A 21322-nucleotide genomic window follows, 5' to 3' on the forward strand; every position below is an offset into this window, starting at 1 on the left:
TATGCCCAGGAACTAATGCATTGTAGTATCACATACCTAGTCCAAGTATGACCTCAGAATAATCAGTAACTCCTACCGATAAACTGAAGGTGAGAAGTAAGATTATATCTGTCTGTTACTGGTCATCAGAATCATATATTTACTACTGTTGTCATTAGAATGGTGTGAAAAGATTGTGGAAAATAGTGTCAGGAAGTTAATGCTGTGGATCCGAGAATGTAAACAAAGTCCCCCTTGAAGGCGAAGGGCATGGACCAAGGGGCAGAAAGCCTCCTGTGTCCCTCAGTTTGGGAGGGCAGGTTGGCAGTGTGTATTGCTAAATTTCTGTTCTTGCTAGTCAAGAGAGAAAAACACATTCTAGGTAATGATAGCATCTAAACAAACTTTGGAACCAAAGCATTGACTGCGAGTGAGCAACAGATTTCGATTGTGTTGAATTAAATCCACAGAGACTAGTTGTATTAAACTTGTGTATTTGCACCACATTTTCAACTTTGGGAAGCCTTTGTATTGGTCAGTTTGTTTGGATCCCACAATTTGATTCCTCTAAAGCATTTTACTATAAAGGGGAAGCTTCAGGGGATAATGGAACTATTTTCTGTCATGATAAGGGTTGTAAACGCACATCTCTGTAGCATTGCAAGCCGTAAAAGTGAATTTTACTAGATGTGCAATACAGTACATATTTTAAAGAAGTTTCAAAAGTCACTAAGATGAATGTTAAAATCTCTTACCTGGTTTAGAAACTAATTAAACCATTTACAGCTTTAAATGGCTCAGAATTCATAGTTTTGGCAAAATACTATAAAAACGTTTTTAAAAAAATAGAAGACTATAAGAAAAGAAACCAACTACACTCTGTACTAAAACAGTACCATTATGGACTCTGACAGATTTTTTTGTATGAATATGTTTGTCTTTGTAGAAATTATCTATTGTTTCCTTTAAAGTTGCAATATAAATTTCATTTTATATTTTAGCTGTCACTTTGTTCTTAGAAATTTTAAAAGTATATGTTTACTTAGCAAAGAAATTATCTGAAAAAGTTACAAAATGTATTTATCTGAAAAATAGTTATAAACAGAAACAAAAAGACAGATGGATTGATTTTTTTCCATCTGCTTGTTCACTCCCCTAATGGCTCCAAGGTCTAAGGCTGTGCTTGACTGAAGCCCAGCTAAGCCAAAGCCAAAAGCCTAGAACTCCATCCAGGTTTCCCACTTAGGGAATTATTTGAACCATCTAGCTCTGTCTGCTTTCACAGATATATTAGCAGGGAGCTAAGTCATATGTGGCATAACCAGGACTTGAACCAGCACCGAAATTATATGCCAACACTGCAAATGGCACTGCAAGAAAAGCTTTCACAAATTGTCACTCATTAGACACATACTGTCCTATTGCCTGTTACTTTTAAAATTTTGTAGTATAGTAATCTTTTTAAACAAGAAAATTTGGACACAGTCCCAGTAGTGAAGCTTGAACCTATCTCGTTGGCCATGACCAGACTTCTCCTCTCGCCATGCTCTATCCATTTTAGCAGAAAATACGTTTCCGTACTCTGAATCAGTTACCAAAGCTTACTTACCAGAGAAATTAGGTGTTGATTTGGGATTGTGAACTAGGACTGAAAACAGAGACCATGGTTTTCTGTAGATGGCTCCCACTGGGGAGTCGAAGAATCCCATTTGTCTCATGAGTCACATGGTCACCACCAACAGAGGATATTCCTGCTACCTCTTGGTCCACCATAGCCATTGTCACCAGTCACAATACCTCATCCCAGAGTACCCCTGAATCCTTCTCAACACAAACGTCCTGCAACTTCCACTATTTCACCAGTATGATCCACTGTAGAATGTGTTTTCCATCTCTGCTGATATCCTTGGCCTCGCTGCAGAAGCGAAAAACTGCAAGAGCCAATGAAAGCATCAGGAATATTGCCAACTGCTATTCAGTTGATACAATAAATGGTCTTGTATTCTTATCTCCCAAATGTTTCTGAGCTAAAGTCAAGTGCCTTTAATGGCTCCAAAGGCTCTTGCATTGGCCTTTCTTTCTCTGACCCCATGCTTGATTGGCAGCAACAGTGCTATTGACTTGGTCTGTGTCTGCAGTGGACTTTGGATTCAGATCCTCTCCAAATCTCAGCTGAGACATTTTGTGAAACAGTCAACTGCGGTGTGAGCTGTACGTCATTTCGTAACCATGGTACCTGTCTCACTGCAGTTCTCTAGCATTGCATAGACAGACCACAGCCTGGCATGCTGCTATTCTGGGGATCAGGACATGAGTCAGGGGACCGTTGTTCTCTTCAGCCTTACATCACATGAATATAATTGCTAAGTCAATACCTATTGTTCAAGTAAATAGTGTGTGTGAAATTACTAGTTTGAAACCTTCATGGGATGCTTAGATTGATTTTTTAAAAAGAAAAACTCAGTCCTAACAGTGCCTATTGAGCTAGAAATGGGGTTACCAGGCCAGCATCCTGCAGAAATTAGATCAGCACAAACAGTGTGGAGCAAACTGCCTACCACCCCCAGGGTTTCCATTAAAAACTGTTTTAACTGTATTGACCTCTGATGTTATTTCTGCATTTTGTTGCTTTGGTCAGTGTTGATTTTATCCATATCTATATAAGACAGGAAAATGACCAAATCTATAGTTTCTTGCTCAAAAGTATGATGAGGCTGAGCAGTTCATGAAATGCTGAGTTCTTAAAGGCAAAAGCAATGCAGAATTTGGTAAATTTTTTTTTCTTTTGGATAAATTAATTTCTGTTGATGATTTCAGACAAACTTACTGTCAATACATTTGCTAGCTTCTTGATGCTGTCACATCTGTATATATTTGTGAAAGGCTTTTTGTCCCAGGTAGCACATCTTTTACAGTTTAAACTGTCCTACCAAAAAAGCATGCTGTAAACACAAGGATATTTTTGTGAAAAGTTTCAGTATCTTGAAATTGGAAGATGGAGTGATTCATGAATTTTGCATCAATTATTAAACAGCCATGGATGATGATAAGGAGATATGGATAGTGCCATAAGTATGCAGTTACACCAGCCAAGCAATGATAAATGGGTCAGGAATCCTGAAAGTTCAAAATAGGTATTAGCTTGAGATGCATTTGCATATGTTCTGGTGGAAGGTAGATATAGTAGTTGATATAAACAGCCCCAAATACAGACCACATGGCCAGTAGGAGGTGAGTACAAATAAGGCCTTTGCAAGTTTTAGGAATTTCAACATCTATCCAAATGTCAGTCATCTCCTATACAAGTTTCTTGAGAAAGACCTAGCATTGAAGAATGACACTTGGAAAACAAAGGGGTGGGTGTTTATTATTATTATTGTTGTTGTTATTAACTGGATTCATGCCTAATGGTCCATAAGACTGAGTTCTATTAACACTGGCTTGGGGCATATAACTTAGACTTCACGTTAAATCTTACCTTGCTTTGACCTGAGACTGAAGACATTTCCACAGACTCTGGATAAAAAGACATTGGTTGTGTCATCCCTGGAAAAGCAAGTTTCATTTCTCTTAGAGTGGCATTTCCTAGGCAACAGAGCCCAAGGCTCCCAATGGAATGAAGTGACTTCATTGTTCAGATAAGCAGCTTCATCAACAGGAGAGGTTCATCTTTTCGTTTCAGTGTGAGGCTCCTGCAGCCCACCCAGAATTCTAGTGCTTGGTGTTGGCATTGGCGGCCAGGCAAAAGGTAGAAACTTCATTGGAGCAAAACCTTAAAAGCTCAGTCTGCCACACGAGCACAGTGTTACCAATCCCTGACCTGGCTTCCCCACCATCTTCTCTTCTCTACAGAAGCAACTTAAGATTCCCTAGGACCTGAGTGATAAGTGAAAAGAAATCACAACATCCAAAGCAGAGAGCTCTGTTACCTTCTGTGAACCACTCATTGTAAAACAGGAAGAAGTCTTGGAAGTTAGAAGTGAACCCTTGACTAGACTACTATAATAACATGAGGGAAGATGGCAGGAGGAAGAGGGGAGAGATGGGAGAATCCCTATTCCTACAAAACTGTAGCATGGACAATAAAAATAACAATTTAAAAACATCTTTTAAAAGTGAACCTTACAGCCAACATTGTAGCACACCGTATTAAGCCCTTGCCTGTGACACTGGCATCCCTTATGAGCCATGGTTTCAGTCCTGGCTGCTCCATTTCCAGCCACTGTAAGCAGTGGAGGATGGTCCACATGCTTGGAGCCTTTCCATACAAGTAAGGGACCCATGTGAAACCGCTGTTTCCTGACTTTAGTGCCCCTGCTTCTGCTCCAGGGATTTGAGCCCTTTGGGGAGTACAACAGTAGATGAAAGGTCTCTCTCCTTCTGCCTTTCTCTAACTTTGCCTTGCAAATAAATCTGAAAAAATAAAAAGTAGATCGCAACATTCAGTGCTGCTCAGTCCTGACAACCTCAGGTCACTGAAGTTGCTAAGCAGCCATCTTCTCACCTCTAAACAGGACAGCACTTTGCTGGGATACGCAAAACTGTGGTGCAAGGAAGGGATCAAATCATTCATCGGAGCTGATTGGCTTTCCAGCCATGTTGGATTTCAGTCCTTAATTCAAGGGCACTTAGCTAGATTGGCTTCCTCAACTTCTGTCAGGACCTTAGCAACTACGCAGCCTCTTCAGTGTTTCTTTAAGGCTGGTTTATTCAAGAGATTTCTCCAGTTCAGATAATCAATAAGAAATCAAGAGCCTTTTCCTAATGAAGACTCTGTAGGCCAGAAGTAATAAACCCATGACCCACAAATCATACTCATGACAGACAATATTGATTTTTTTGTTATGACATTGGAGAAACTAGTTCAGCATGTATAAAAGTTATGCTTTTTTTAACATAAAACTCTGAATTTTCAGATTAAAAAAAAACATACTGAACATCGGACAGCACATGCAATATTCTGTGTCGTGGGGCGGGGGGAGTGTGTAACTGATTTGCACTGAATAGCTCTTTGGTCCCATAAGAAGCAGCACAAGCCTTCCTAGTTTGCCTGGTTTATTTTATCCATGCTACTTCATTACCGTGGGGGTCTTTTAGAGGACCAACCCAGTAGGTAAGTTCAGAAGCCAAAATCAGAGATCGTGAATGGTCCTCCAAAAATGAATAAGGCTGGTGACTTATTTTCTATTTCTATTTTTATTTTTACTTTTGTATAAAAAATGATCACTAGAAGAATGATATAAAAGTAGGATTTGAGATCAAAATTTTTCAAGGGCGACTGCTTGAGTTTCCCACCTCACTGTTTCCCCTTTGCTTTCCATGAACGTTCCTCTCTCAAAGGAATCATCAGAATCCCCCTGCCTCCTTTTTCTCTTCTTTTTTTCTAAACTCATTTGCACTCTTGGTAGCAATTGTGGGAGCCCTGCAGGGGAATAATTGCAGGAGAATTAACCTCTGTCATTTTTCTAAAAATAGCACTAATAAATCTAATCATAGGTAATTTACCTGTCCATGTTCCTTGGAGGTAACCAGTGGCAAAGAAAGACGTGGCAGCCTGGCACTCCTTCAGCAATTATCTGTGCTCTGAGTTCCCAGTGCATGTGTGCTTACCCCATTTAAAAACACAGAAGCCAGATCGGGCCCCCTCCCCAGCCTCCCCCACCCCCCCGCCCCAACCTCATGACCCTCAGCATATTTCTGCAGGAGTTTGAATAAGCCTGTTCTAGAAGAATGTGTTGGAATCCTCAAAACCGGGGGAGCAGGCCTCAATCTAGTGCGTTAGTAGGATCCTTCCTTGAAGGGCTTGGAATACCCCCAGGGATTTGTTTGTACCTCCATTTGCTGTGTCTGAGCATCCTTCATCACAGTCCTCTGTCCCAAGTTGCATGACCACAACTGAAACCTGTTGGAGGAGGTTTCTCGGTGCAAAGAAAGGGGAGGGGCCAAGGCCACAGGCAGGTTGACGGGATTCTGGTTGGCAAACGGTACTGAAGCAAGTGATTGTTTCCTTGCACCACCCGGAAACTTGTTTTCTCTTATTCAATGCACAAAGGTATGAATGGAATTTTCCCCTTTTGTTCTCCCCGAAGGTTCCAAGAGGTCAAGTGCAGTGTGGGCATCCAGGAAATGTACTTCTCCAAGCTTCCTTTCTAGTGGCACTCAAAACACAGAATGTAAAATCCCTGTAAATTCCACTGCAGAGACAAAGCCCTGAGCCCTTCAGTGCACAGAAAAGATTGTCTATTATCTATCCATTCAAAGGAAGTGTGCAGTTACTTAAATTGCCTTTGTCTTCTTCTTTTCAGCTGACATTATCTCTACGGTAGAATTCAACCACACAGGAGAATTACTAGCGACAGGGGACAAGGGGGGTCGGGTTGTAATATTTCAACGAGAGCAGGAGGTAAGTAGCGGTGAATGCAAAATGTTTTCTCCTCTTTTTAAAAGAGATCTCCCACTGTTCCTTAATCCTCGTGTGTTGCCTTTAACCTTGCTGTTTTGCTCATAAACTTAAAAAGTACATTGACAGTTTTTCCAGAAACCTCTCGTTACACAGCCTGCTCTGGGCACAGCCTTCCATCTCTCCAGCCCTGGATACTGAACATCCGAAATGACTTCACTTCTTGTCTGACCCACAGAGTCCCAGTGGTGCTTATGGAGTTCAACACCCCCTTCTGGTGTGAAACTTATCCTTGATGTATTGAAAGTCATTGCCCCTGGTTTCAGGGGCTGACAGAGTATGATGAAGGGAAGAAAAAAAATAGTCTCATTTTGCCAAGACATGTGAACAGGACAAGTGGGATTAGGGAAGAAACCAGAGTGCAGGGTCCGTAAAGCACCGATGGGAGTGGACAGCCCATGAAGTGATATGAGCGTGACACATGGTGGGCACACCCACTGGCACAGGGGACATGGGAGTGCCCAGAGCTGAGCTCTGCCTGTCCCATTCTTTGAAAGAAGAAACCCTTGCTCCCAGGTCACTCTCAAAATGCTTTTTTGAGACTTCAGTTCCACTAGGAATTGTTTCTCTTTTTCCGCGTGTGTGTGTGTGTGTGTGTGCGCGCACATGTGTGTGTGTGTACACGTGTCTGTTTTGTCAGAATGGAATTATGGCCCAATCTGATTTCCTTGGCCTCCCCTGGCATGGTCATATAGAGCTTCCAGCAGGCAAGTCTGTGTGCCTCGTAACACTCCCATCTGCCACCGCCTGCCTCGGAGATTCACTCAGCCCTTGGGAAGCACGAGAAAGGTTTCATCAGAGACTTCCTTGGCAATTTAATGCCTGCTTTGTGCCTCAAAGCCATTTGCATTACCCCTCCCCTCCAAAAAGGAAAGCCTCATTTAGAGGTGATATATTTGGTAATTGCACATTATTTGCAATTAATTTCTATAAGGGCGTCATAATCCCTTGGGATTCTGTATAAATTCAAGTGTTCAGCATTAAATCAGGCACCCAGCCTATTGTGTTGGCCCTGGAAATGCAAAAATGTGGTTGGCAAGTAGCAACTAATAGCTCTTCGTGACCTGGAATTTTTCCTGTTCTTCCAGAGCTGCCTAGTGCTAATTGGTCTGGCACATACCACACACACTTGACAGTCTAATTTGGATGGTAGCAAATCAACATTCGTATAAATTTATTGTTAAAGGTGGACTTACTCTCTCCTAAGCAAGTATGTCAGCAGTTAAAGTCCTTTGAAAACTGACTTCAGAGCTTCTGCATTTTTTTTTGTTAAGACCCAGTTAAATTCACACTGATAAGGTGGAACTACCCAGTGCTGTACCTGGTTGACAGTGTTCCAGTATACATTTTGCGATAGCTCTAAGAGTTTCCTATTTTAATTTCCTGAAATGTTTGGAAAGGCTGGAGTGTGGAGTGGTCAGCAGTGGGTTTGGATGTGCTGTATACACCCAGGAACTATTTTGCTCTAAGTATTTGTAACAACTGTTTACTGAGACCCAGGTTTGAATTGGTGAGAAGTTTCCCAAAGCCTGAATCTTGACTCTCCGGGTAAAATGCCTGAAACAGCCCCCCTGCTTCCCTCTTTCTGTGTGTCTCTTCCGTGTGTTCTGTTGTTCTCTTTGTCCCCTCTCCTGTCATCTTGCTCTCGCCTCCTTTCATTTTCTCATCATTTATTTACTTCCTGCTGTTCACTATCTGCACAATCACTGCTAGGGGAAAGCCAGAGGAAGAGTTTCCCCTTTTGCTTCATGATGCAGCTGGCGTCTCTGAACGCCAGTTTTGTCCCTTGTTTGGGGGAAGCAGAGAGAGAGCTGGATGGAGCCATGCGACCTTGAGGCAGTAACTTAATATCACTGACCCTCTTTCGGCTCTGCCTATCTTTCAGATTCTAGGAGGATCGGGTGAGATTTTTTAAAAGCCAGTGACAATTGCTGAAGTTGCAGCTTTGTCCTATTTATAGGGGATGGCTACAAGTATACAAATAGCCTTCAGAAAATGCATGGAAAAATGTGCTATGGGGAAAAAAATATGTGAGCTTCACAATTTCCTGGACCAGAATAAGCTTTTTCTTTAATTCCATTTTCACCCCCTACCAGCATGACTTGGTTTACCTCAAAGGATATCCAAGGTATATTTTAGGATATGTGACAAAAATATGAAAACTTAGCTGGATTTTAAAATTGTGTCCTATTTTACCCTCTTTCTATTTCTGTGTTATGTATATCATGTATAAGTACAGAAGTTCATGCATAAAATTTACAAATGTATTTCTAAGACAGGAATATTTGTTAACGGGGACACACACAAAAACGTTGAAAGGATGAGTGTCTAACCTACTGGAACAGCCCACATCCCATTTCAGAGTACCTGTGTTTGAGTGTTGGCTGTAACACAAGCCCTGGGAACCAACAGGGATGGCTCAAATGATTGGGCTTCTGCTACCCACATGGCAGGCCTAGGTTGAGTTCCCAGCTTCAGCCCTCGCCCATTTAGGATCATTTAGGGAGTACACTGACTGATCAGAATGATATCTCACTTTCTTTTTCTCAACTAACATAAAGTTGGGCCCAGCACAGTAGCCTGGTGGCTAAAGTCTTCGCCTTACATGCACCAGAATCCTATATGGGCACCAATTCATGTCCCAACTGTTCAACTTCCCACTTGTTTGTGGCCTGGGAAAGCAGTAGAGGATGGCCCAAAGTCTTGGGACACTGTGCCTGCATGGGGGACCCGGAGGAAGTTCCTGGCTTCAGATCAGCTCAGCTCCAGCCCTTGCAGCCACTTGGGAAGTGAACCAGTGGATGGAGGATCTTTCTGTCTCTCCTTCTCTCAGTAAATCTGCCTTTCCAATCAAAATTAATCTTTAAAAAAATAAACAAAATGTTTGAAGAAGCTTGGAAAGCCCCGAACTAGCATTAAAGAGGTGGCTGTCCTGGTCCCGGACTAATCCCACCACTAATGATTCTGCCCAAAATGAAAGATGAATAAAGGGCGGGCGGAGGGCAATTGGGGAATTTTGTAGTTGGCTTCCGTAATTTAATTTTTGTGTATTTTTTTTCTTCCTTCCTACAGAGTAAAAATCAGATTCACCGTAGGGGTGAATACAATGTTTACAGCACATTCCAGAGCCATGAACCCGAGTTCGATTACCTGAAGAGTTTAGAAATAGAAGAAAAAATTAATAAAATAAGATGGCTTCCTCAACAGAATGCAGCTTACTTTCTTCTGTCTACTAATGGTAGGTGGACTTACTCTATTTGTTGTTCTGTGAATGAAGTGTAGTCTGCCGAATGGTGGGCTTCAGTCTGTCTGAGCCTCCGTTTTCTTTTTTGCCTTGTGCGCTGTTATGCACTTATCAACACCTTTGTAATGGAGGAATGGCGAGCACATGCAAAGCAGGTTGTCAGGACCTAGTAGCCATTCTTTTTAAAAATACCGACTTAATGACCCAGTTATGTGAAACTGTGATCTGCAGTTTTCAACAAAGGTAGATTATTTGCAGGTGTTTCTGGAATGTGATTTCCTGTCTTCAAATTCACTTAGTGTTATTCTGGGAATGCGTTTCAAGAAATTCAACATGGTGTCTCCATGAATTTGGCACACTAAGTAGTAGTTATTAATCCCTGAATGTATCTCAGGGCCTGTGAAGCAGATGGCTGTGTGTCTGACAAAGTCAAGGTCCCAGCTAGGAGCTCAAGAAGAAAGCACAGACCCTCCTAAAGAGCTGGGAGCATCGTTCTCTCTCTAGTCCCTGCTAAACAAAACCACCTGTGTCCAACACAGGGTAGAAGGTGTCAATGGAACAGTATGGCATTGTAGTAGAAGAGGATTAGTATATGAGGGGTGACACACCCTCCCCCAAACAAATAAAAAGTCAGTCATTTCTTGCTGTATGTGAACCTCTGAGGAGTGCACATTGAAGTCAAGAAAGATAGATTTGCTGTTTTTACTTCCACCCAACATTTTTTAAAAAGGGAACTGTTCAGGCCCAGCATGGTGGAGCAGTGGTTAAGATCCTTTCCTTGCAAGCCCGGGATTCCATATGGGCACCAGTTCTAGTCCCGGCAGCCCTGCTTCCCATCCAGCTCCCTGCCTGTAGCCCAGGAAAGCAGTTGAGGACGGCCCAAAGCTTTGGGACCCTGCACCCGTGTGGGAGACCCAGAAGAGGCTCCTGGCTTCGGATTGGCTCAGCTCCAGCCGTTGCAGCCGCCTGGGGAGTGAATCATTGGACGGAAGATCTTCCTCTCTGTCTCTCCTCTCTGTATATCCGCCTTTCCAATAAAAATAAATTTAAAAAAAAAAGTTGAACATATCACGTGAAAAACTGCCAAAATGCATATAATGCAGACATTCACATTTTTGTAAAAATTGAAGAAATAAAATGTTCATTATGATTAATTTTTTTAATTGTGCATGGTATGTGCACTGGTAGATACATGCCCTTTATTTTGTGAATTTTTATAGTAAGCCTTATATTACTCTTACCCAGAAAAAAAAGACCCCCTTGTTTTCACGTGCATAAACACCAACTATGAAGCCAGCATAGAGAAGTGTTCTCAGAATGACACTTCGGAAACAACCTGTTTTGGAGGTCACACAAGCAGGTCTTTTCTCTGCAGATGAAGATCACCACTCATCTGTCTTTCCAGATTACAACTAGTTTGGTTCTTCCTTAGAACTGTTTTTATTGTACCGTTCACCTTCCGTGAACTTGGTTTCTTAGAAGCCAAATCACAAGAATTTGTTTATAATTTCTTTTGATTTTGTTGTTTATGTCTCACTTATAGACTCTGAAGATTTCAGATTATTCAAAATAAGAGAAACTGGTGATTCTCCCTTAATTAATTTCAGTAAAGTGCCTGGTCTTTTCTAAAACTAGCATACTCTGTATTATGAAATTTAGTCTATTGATTATTGCAATAGAATTCAAAGAGTTATTAACTACTTTGTTTTGGGAGCAGGGATGGAAGAGAAAGTGAAATGCAATGAAGATTAATTATATAGCACGATGTTCTGTTAATTGAGTTTTTAAATAGTTTTTTGATTAACAACGATATTATCTTCCCATTTGGGATGCTCTTTCATATGCCAGCAGCATCTCAAAATGAGTCCTATAAGAAAATTCCCCATTTTCTAGTACAATTTTCTTTTTTGGAATAATATTGAGGTTGAGATTCTGCCTTAAGCCATATGGGTTATCATGCTAAATGTAATGGAAGACAATTGGAATTACTGTACAAAAGTGAAAATGATGATAGATAATAAGATTGCATTTAAAAGCTGCTACAGTCCTGACAAACTTCTCAGAGAACCAGCCAGAAGAGAGAAAAAGTCATTACTCATAACTACAGACATATGTTCCTTAGACTTTTTTAGCCATAAAGCTTCAAGACACTGAGTCAAGGAAAAATGTGTAATAATAAAGTCAAGAATGACTGCAGGCAACATGACTGTGGGGAATTGGATTGAATTTGCCATCAATTATCTTTTTTTTTTTAAGAAAAAAAAATGTGCTTATCTCATTATACTTGGATACAATTTTTACTTTCTTCTGGAGTACATTTTTTACATTATGATTTTAGTGAAAAATACACCAACTTTCAATTATGAATCTTGACTTTGATTATTTGCCTTGTGAAAGCACATGGCTGTAGTTTCCTACTCTTGTCTTAATACCTACGATGAGACGAGAAGGCACAGTTAATTTGTTTTTCTTCCAGTGAAAGTGGTACACATTTATTGGAAAAAAAAAAAACAGAAGCAAAATGAAGACAGTGAAAGTGCGTCCATCAAGGGAAAACTGCCACTAATGTATTTAAAAGAAAAAGCAAAGAGGCATAGATAAATGTTCACTCTTTAATATAAATGTGATAGTCTGCAAAGTTTTCTCATCAGATATTTAATATAATAAATTAACAATTAATAACAGAAATTTCATCCTAATTATTAGTCTTCCAAACATCATACCATTTCAGTGTCTGCGTAATGTCCACTTCTATGACTTCTCCTTAATTTACTAGCAGACCATGATCTGTTAACAAATTTTCACTGCTGTAAATTATATTTTATATACTAATATATTAATATGTGCCCATAAATACTCTTGTGGGGATATATATTGGTATAGGCAACATATATATTATAAACTAGGCAAAATAAATATCATTAACTACACATATTTAAAAGATACAAACATTTTTTTTAAATTTTTTTTAATTGGAAAAGCAAATATACAGATAGGAGATCCAGAGAGAAAGATCTTCCATTCACTGATTCACTCCTCAAGTTACCACAATGGCCATAACTGAGCTAATCTGAAGCTAGGAACCAGGAGCTTCTTCCCTGTCTCCCACGTGGGTGCAGGGTCCCCAGACTTTAGGCCATCGTCTGCTGCTTTCCCAGACCACAAGTAGGGATTCTGAGTGGGAAGTGGAGCAGCTGGAATACGAGCCAGAATCCACATGGGATCCCCATGGACACAAGGTGAGGATTTAGCCAGTAGGCTATTGTGCCAGGCCCAGATACAATTCTTTATAAAATATAATATCCAGGACATTTTCTTACTAGTTACCTCTAGAGATAGTTGAATTTTTTAGCTTTGTTTATTTTTATTTTCTAATTTGTGACATATACTACTTGTAGAATAATAAAGAGAAACTGAAAGACTGTACTTACAACACTATTAAGCTTCTAACACCATCAAAATAAGACATAGACAAAATATTACTAGAATTAATATAATATGTTGGCAGTGAATGTCCCTGATTAAAATAATTACAAATGACTTATTCTGAATCTTCAACCTGTGATTTCCGTTTTCTCTGTCTAGCAGTTTGTCATTCATGATTTAAAAAAAAAAAAGGCATAAGACAAACTTGCCTAGCAAATGGGATGGGATACTTTTCACAGCCATGCGACAAAACATTTGGTGTGAAATATACTGGCTCTTGGGTTCCTCCAAGCCACAGCTGATCAGACCTCCTCTAGTAACTGCATAACTATGGGCCATCTTTTCTCTTCTCACCCTCAAAAGCAGTGCAGTGTGCAGCAAAATCTCCAGAGAGGTGCCAGCATCTAGAGTGCAAGTTCTAACTTAAATCCACAGCTTCAAAAGCCTGCTTTGCCTTTTGCTCCCCAGCACATGCCAGAGCGAGCCCACATTAGAGCAATGCGGGGGGCGGGGGGACACACTTAGAAGCTTGACTGGGTGTGCCTACAGACAGGTGGCCCCATTGATGGGTGCACGTAGCCCCTTGTTGCTGAAATCCTGCTGTGTGGCACCCTGAGGGTCCTGAGGGCAAGGCTGTCATTTCTGACATCTTACGAGGAAGCAGGGCTGTGGATCCCTGGCATTCAGAAGATCTGCACTCCACGGGGCCAAGGAGTGAAGGTGGCACAGTCAGGTGTGATGAAACAAGAGCGAGATATAGTGGGGCAAAGAGAGAGGAACACACACCAGGGCAGAGCAGCTTTTTTCCGCAGAACTCAGACCCTAAGTAGACGATCAGAGAAGCCCTTGGATGTGCTGATGTCATCTATCGGGATGAGACTGGAGTCAGCAGTGTTGTATGCTCCACCTGCTGTCATTCACTTTGTCCTCAGAAGAACTCACTTGAAGAAAATACTGTTTTCCCCCAACATAGAAATAAACAGAGACGCACAGACACAGTCCTGATTTGTCAGGTTGATGTATGTGGGGCCTATACTAAAACTTGCTCACTTTCTGTCTGGAATTCAAATATAACTAGGTTTTATATTTCTGTGCTAATCAAAGCTTTTTCTAGGATGTGGGGATACCCAACAAAGGCGGCCAGGTAGTTGCCTTTCTGCAGGGGAATCAAAGCAAGCAGGAACAGAGAAGGCAGGATCTGATCAGGAAGCCTACAGAAGCATGTGGCCTACATATGTTGGACCCAACCAGGTTTTCTTATTGGGCAGGCCGTCTCCCACTCCCCAGCTTGACTTGGCCTCTTCTACTCATTTCCCCAGCCTGGCCAACTCCCATCAGCACTGGACTTCTCACCTCTGTTTCAGTGCTATGAAGAATGACAGGTGTTTTCAAGTGGCAAAAAGGGTAGGAAACAGGCAAAGATGACAAAGGCTGTCTGCAGCTGAAGGACTCCAAGTAGATGGCAATGGGAATGGAGCCGTGGGATTCATCCCCCTCATCAATGTAGGTCCCTGAGTGTTGCTGAAATAACACTCTAGAAGAGAATCATCTCTCCAACTGATACTTGTTGAGCACCTGCTCTTGGTGATGAATATACCACACAGGATCTCTGCCTCCAGAGATTTGACATGCTAGTGAGACAGAAACAAATAAACAGAGAGTAAAAGCCAACCAATGTTTAGGTAGTAACAAGTACCTTGAAGAAAAATGAAGCCAGAAAAAGGTGAAGGCTTGTAGACAGTGGGGTGTGAGCAGAAAGAGAACTAAAGATATGAGTTACATAAAAAGAAGCATAAAGTGCTTTCTTGGCAGAAGACATAGCAAGTACAAAAGCCCTGAGAGCAGGACTGGGCTGGATGCTAGAGTGAAGAGGTCAAGGGTAGATGGTGAGATGGGAAAGATGGAGGTAGTGCAGCATACAGACCATGAAGGGCCTTTCCCAACATGGCAAGAAAGAGCAGTGATCCAGTGAGGTGGATGCTGAAAGAGAGCCCATCAAAAACATGTATGGTTAATTTTCCATATCAGGGACTAACACAGTCAAATAGTAAGCTCTAGCTGTGGTTACTCTTACTCCATGCTCAGCAGTTTTACTGAATGAGCCTAATTAGCATGTACACTGTGGATCTGGCAGAGCCTTGTCATCTGTTCCAGCTTTGTTCACACTTTTTCTTTTGAATTGTGTCTTGCCTTCCAATGACAGATTTATGCACTACAGCTTCCATACTTATTTTTTTTTCCTTCATCACTTCCACCTTTCTCCAATCCCCTGAGCCTCCCCCCCAAAAAAAATTTTTTTATAGGTTTTCTTTGCACTGGACATCTGACTTCCTCTGCTCACCCTCCACAGATAAAACTGTGAAGCTATGGAAAGTCAGCGAGCGGGATAAGAGGCCAGAAGGCTACAATCTCAAAGATGAGGAGGGCCGGCTCCGGGATCCTGCCACCATCACAACCCTACGGGTGAGTGCTCATGGCTGGTCTGGTGGCTGTCAGGTCCTGAGTTCCGCCATGTAATGGCTGACAATATCATGCTATCACATGAGAGAAAAAGCATGCTGCAGCATGTTGTGGCAGGCCCTCAGCTTTCCCCACGCTCTGGTGGCAGATGGAAGAGTGGGAAAGGTGCCAGGTCCTTGAAGTCCTTGTGTTTCCTTTGGTCCCTGAAACCTTGTCCCCATGCGGCCCCATGGCCACTGCTACCCATTCCCAAATCCTCAGCCTTTGTCTGCTCAAAGGTCTTGAGTACCTTCTGCTCTCTAAATCTGAAGGAGGGAATGACCCTGGTGGGAAGCGGAAGTTTTGTGATTCAGGTTGCAAACTTCAGACCCTAACAAGAGAGGGCTCCAATTCTGCGCCTTATCCAAATCTTACAACCACTCAGCCATTTGGAGATTAAGCCCTGAGAGAGAGGTTTTAGGTCTCCACTTCCAACATGGAGAACATGCTGTTCACGGATCCAGGTGATGGAAAGCCTTTCTGTGGCTGAAACTCAGCCTGTGATCCCTAATCTTAGAGTAGCTTCCTTCCTGTCCCCCAAACATACAGCTGGCAAGGAAAACAGCTCTCATCAGCTGAACACAAATGATTCTGACATTATGAGACCAAGGCAAATGGCCAGAAGGAGATGGTCAAAGCTGCAGTTGGATTGAAGGAGGGAGAAACTAGATTTAGTTCTGGAAGGCCAGGAAATGCCTCATAGGAAACTGGTAGAAACAATGGATTTTGAAAAGAAAATGTTTAAGGCAAGGTACTCTAGGTGTAGCTTGAAGTGGATTAGAACTGAATGATAACTTCAGCTTTTAATGTGTTCTGTTTTAGTAGTAAGGTTGGCCACAGTAGAACCCATCCTAGCCTCAAGTAACTTATGTCACTGTGAGATGCACACTTTCAGAAGCCAGCTACTCTTGTAAAGAGCAGAAACTGAGGATGAAGATCAAGTGTACATACAGAAAGGAGGTGCTGCCACTGGGACTAACGGCAGAAATGAGAATGCAGTGGTCATTCTTGGCCTGACTTGCTAGCTTGTTGATGCGTCCGTCCTTTCGTTCACTTACCTATGCTTTTTAGACACTGACTCGATGGTGGGCTGTTCGTTGTGAAGTACAAAGTTGAGCTCTTCCTGAGCCAGTAAGTGCTGGCTGCTGTTTTCTCTCAGCCAGTACCTTCAAGTCCACATTTGTCAGACAGGGCAGCATCATTTCCCACCCTGGATGCTCACAAAGGCCTAAAGTTTCAGGGGCTGCATGAGGTGAGCCTGAGGAATACCAACACTGGTTCTGTCTGGCTGTTTACTCTCTAAGCTGATGACTCTGTGCCTTGAATGCCTCATCATATAAGAAGCATGGTGGTAATCACTGCTCACCAGGGATGTGTGTTTTCGGTCAGGGAGTGTGTATTGAGGAGCTTAGCCTGTGTGTCATCTGGAAGATACTCAGTGTTCTTTTAGGTCACTGTCACATCATCATTGTCATCATCAGTGTCACAGCTATGATTACCTCCACTGATAATAGATGTAAGAAAATTAATCTATTCCTTTTATACTTTTTATGCTATTGTACTTACTGTATAAACTATTCATTGGCATCTTCTAAGTGGCTAGAATTGTGCTGATGACCAAAGAACAAAGAAAAGTTCCCTCAGAACGTTGCAACCCCATAGGGAAAATAAATAAAGAATACATAGCATGATCTTCTACCCAGATTTGACTTTGCCCTTATTTGCCACCTGGATAGAATCTTTCAGATGCCACCTGTAGCCAGTGCTGTGAATTCCTATTGCTCATGGTGCTTCAGGGGGCTTTAGCTATTTGTGCTTAATCCTTTCGGGAACTGTATCCTATGAAAAGAAGACAAGACCTGTGTATATTCCCACTAGAGGGGTCAGTGCTGTGTTCTAGGGAGTCAAGCCTTTTGCTTGTTACATCAGAGTGCCAGCTTGAATCTCAACAGCTCCATTCCAATCCAGCTCTCTGTTTTTGCACTTGGGAAAACATCAGAAGCTGGCCCAAGTATTTGGGCCCCTGTAGCCATGTGGGAGACCAGGATAGCATTCTGGCTGCCTCACTTCAGTCTGGACCAGCTCTAGCCATTTGTGACCATTTGGGGATATAAACTCCCAACAGATTGAAGACACTGTCTCCCCCATTCTCCCCATGCACCACCCCCCGCCCCTTTCTGGTCTGTGTCCCTCACTATTTCCTTCCCTCTGACTCTCTTTAAGAGTTAGACATCTTCTACTCAGTGATTTATCCCCTAAATGGCTGTTACAGCTTGGCTTGGGCTATACCAGAGCCAGGAGTGTCTTCCAGCTCTCCCACTTGGCTACAGGGGCCCAAGAACTTGGGACATTCTTTGCTGCTTTCCCAAGTACCTTGGTAGAAGGCTGAATTAGACGTGGAGCAGCTAGAACTCAAACCAGTGAGCACAATGACTTTACCTACTAAGCCGCAGTGCCAGCTCCAATTTAAAAAGTCTCTCAAAAATTACATTAAGAAGGTTCCACTGGGGTAGACTCCATCCTCCTCTTAGCAAGGCAGTGCTGATAATGAAAGGGATTTCATGTCCTACAGAATACCCAACTGTGTGACTGGGAGTTGATAAATCCCAATTCTAGTTCTTACTGTTTTGTTATCCAATTGTATGACCCTGGCTGGTCAATCACCTTGTTTCTCCACAAGCACAGGACTCAGAAAGGTAGATTCCAGCAACCCATCCTTGGTTGGGGGATATAGAAAAATCCCTTGTCAACCACTGGTGGTCCATGAATTCTGTCATCTGTAGCACTCCTGAAGCTCTTATTATTAGCATCTGTTGGTTTTTAGTCTTTTTTAGCAGTGAATGCTCCCAATTGGGAGACAAATTTGCTATACAATGATAAATGCCCATGTGATGTCACCCTCTCCCCCTGCTCAGGCTTTCTTTCATGTGTCCTGTATTCCAGTGTACACATCCCCACCCAGCCTTTCCTCTTCTCCAAACACTGAGAAACTCCAGGTGACCACAGAAATCATAGATGCAGAACAGTGACTCCAAACAGAGAAGACGCTGATGTGATATTAATCAGACTGTCATTTACTAACGTGATCTGCTGTTGAAATTCGCATTGCCAGCAACTGTCTGTGCTATGATTACCGTTCCCTCACTTTCACAGTTTCAGGTTCTACCATTGAGTCTTGAGAATGAGAACATTTAATAATACCTGACAGCTAATTAATCCTCGCTGGGTAATGAGCCTGTTTTGTTTCCATGCTGCTGCTCAGCTTCTCCAAGGAAGAATGTAGCTTTTTCTCTTGTTCATGGAGCAGCCCCTCAAACCCAAGAGCTTGTTACCCTCCAAGAGCCTAGGGAAAGCACTTCCATAAATACTGAAACTTCTTTGTGGACTCGTAACAAATCATGATAATAGTTTAATAACACTTGTAGCTGTAAAGTATCATTGACACAACAAAATGTTAGCTTACCTAACACCCTGCTTCATCTTCAGAACAGCCAAGGATGGAGTCAGGACAGGTACTTGGCTGATGAAGATGCTGCTACCTGGTGTTCATTGTACATTTGCTATACCCCATGCACCAGCACAGTGCTTCACACTGTCCGTCCTTATTAACAACCTCCACAGGTGCAGTTCACTGGGAAAAACGTCCATTTACCAAATGAGGCTCGAACTGGTTACTAATATGACCGATGCTATGCAGTACTGAAAGTCAGACCTTGATTTATGTTGCTCTGGAATTCAGGCCCTTAGAACTGATGCAGGTTCAGAAAGGGAAAGTGACTTTCCCAGTGTGTATTCCAGGACTATGGCTTCCAGGACTGTGGCTCTTACACGACAACAGACATTTGAGCGTTTGCAATTGCTGTCAATCATGAGCACAGGCTAGCTGGAGGAAGGTGGATCTCCCCACCACACATACACACATTCATTTATATTCTGTCTGTCTGTCTCTCTCTCCCTCTCTGTCACTCACACACACACACACACACACACAAGTTGATGCATACATATGGTATGTTTCCAGATCCCTGACAGTGAGTCATCTCATAGCTGATCCTCAGCGCTTTCCCAGTATCTCAATACCCAGGGGTAGCAGGCCCCAGAGCCCTTTCTAGGCAACAGGCCTAGTGTTCCAGTGATTTAATGACCCTGAGCTGGAAACTGGGTGATGAGAAATCACACTTAGTGAACTTGTCCCTGCAGGATGAGCCTGGAGGTGTTGGTTTCCTTAGTGTGATTGGCTGCCAGTGCCCTGGGAGCCTAGGCTACATTGACACTGGCTTCTTAACCTGTTACAAATATAGAGTCTAGAGGGTGTAAGCACCCAAGCTGTGACTTGTCATAACTTGTCTCCTCCCCAAAATGAAGGGACTATAATTAATTCAGGTCTTCCAGTAGGTTGTATCCCATTGCTCTTTAAATAACTATTTGAATGACAATGAGGGATTTTCAAAAGGTTCATGAATAAATATACATGTATTTCAATTTATTTTGCTCCAAAATAAACTCAACTCCATATTTCCATGAACTATCTGAAATGACCTGATAATAGTAGCCACCATATATTGAATAGTTACTGCATGACAGGGGCTGGATTTTATACCTTTGTCCTTCAGTTCTCATAGTCACACTTGCAGGTATGCTCTGTTGTTTTCTCTGGACTGTTGGAAGCCAAGGACTCTTCATCTTAGCCTTTGCCCATTGCCCACTTGCCAGATAGCTGTTCTGGAGCACCCTGTGAAAAACAGAATACACCCACGTCTTTCCATTCCCTCTAATGCTTCATCGACCATTCTTTCCTTAGCTCTTACCATTGCGTAATGTTTCATTGCTTCATTGTCGAGAACACTGCTCCACTTCTAGTAAAACTCATTGAATACAAGGTCAGTGTTTTGTACTCTCTCATAAAGCCCTAATTCATACAACAATGCCTGGCACATGCTAGGCATTCACTACCTATTTGTCAAATGAATAGATTGTACAGAAATGAAAATTGATTTGGAATAAGCAAGAGATGATCTCATGGCTAAAAGAATGACATAGCTAGGATCTAAACCAGGTCTTTCTGACTCCCAACCTGGTGGTTTTCATTCTTGCAGCTTCTGATTTCTAAACACATAGTCTTTCTTGACCAAAGATCCAGGAAGTTCATCATTGATTTGTGTGTCTCCAAATTCTCCATCAAAGCTATCTTAACATATGGGCTTGATTTGGAAGGGAATGGAAAGTGAGAGGTGGGGACTGTGACAGCTTTTCTGCCACGAGTAGGGATACAAGAAGCAAAGAATCTTCTAGATGAAAAATTAGTTGACATCAGATTTTCATACCCTGGTCCCCTGATTGTGTCTGCTTCAGTTCTCCCCCATAGCTCAAGGCACATATTCTTGTAATACTCCATAACTAAGATTTTACCATTTGAAATGACCTTGATATTTACAAATCACATGAATGGTAAATTCAACACTTGCCCCAGCAACAGCCTAGGACACCATGGCAAATTGGCACGAACATTTGCCAGCTGTAATTCCCAGAGGGGACTTGAGAATTACTGCTTGCTGGGCCTGGGACTCAGAGGTTGACTTAAAGACTAGATAGTGTGCTCAGAGAGAGATCCAGTATATCAACTTCATCTGGTTTTTATTAAAAAAAAAAAAACCACTGAGCCAACAGTAATAATAATAGCAGCTACAGTTACTCAGCTTCATCTTACAGGCAAG

At 42.2% G+C, this 21322-nt stretch overlaps 1 protein-coding gene across 3 annotated transcripts in view; it reads left to right on the forward strand.

The window, feature by feature from the left end:
- PPP2R2B (protein phosphatase 2 regulatory subunit Bbeta) overlaps positions 1 to 21322 on the forward strand; it is a 391000-nt gene that overhangs the window by 289028 nt on the left and 80650 nt on the right. For all 3 annotated transcript variants that reach the window (XM_040998083.1, XM_040997993.1, XM_040998160.1), the window contains 3 exons: positions 6285 to 6382; positions 9512 to 9677; positions 15460 to 15572. In XM_040998083.1, the coding sequence (XP_040854017.1) occupies positions 6285 to 6382; positions 9512 to 9677; positions 15460 to 15572 (377 nt within the window). The remainder of the gene's footprint in view (positions 1 to 6284; positions 6383 to 9511; positions 9678 to 15459; positions 15573 to 21322) is intronic.

The sequence above is a fragment of the Ochotona curzoniae genome, unplaced genomic scaffold, assembly GCF_017591425.1.
Source record: "Ochotona curzoniae isolate NIBS_2020 unplaced genomic scaffold, NIBS_Ocur_1.0 contig_1, whole genome shotgun sequence".
Classification (NCBI taxonomy): domain Eukaryota; kingdom Metazoa; phylum Chordata; class Mammalia; order Lagomorpha; family Ochotonidae; genus Ochotona; species Ochotona curzoniae.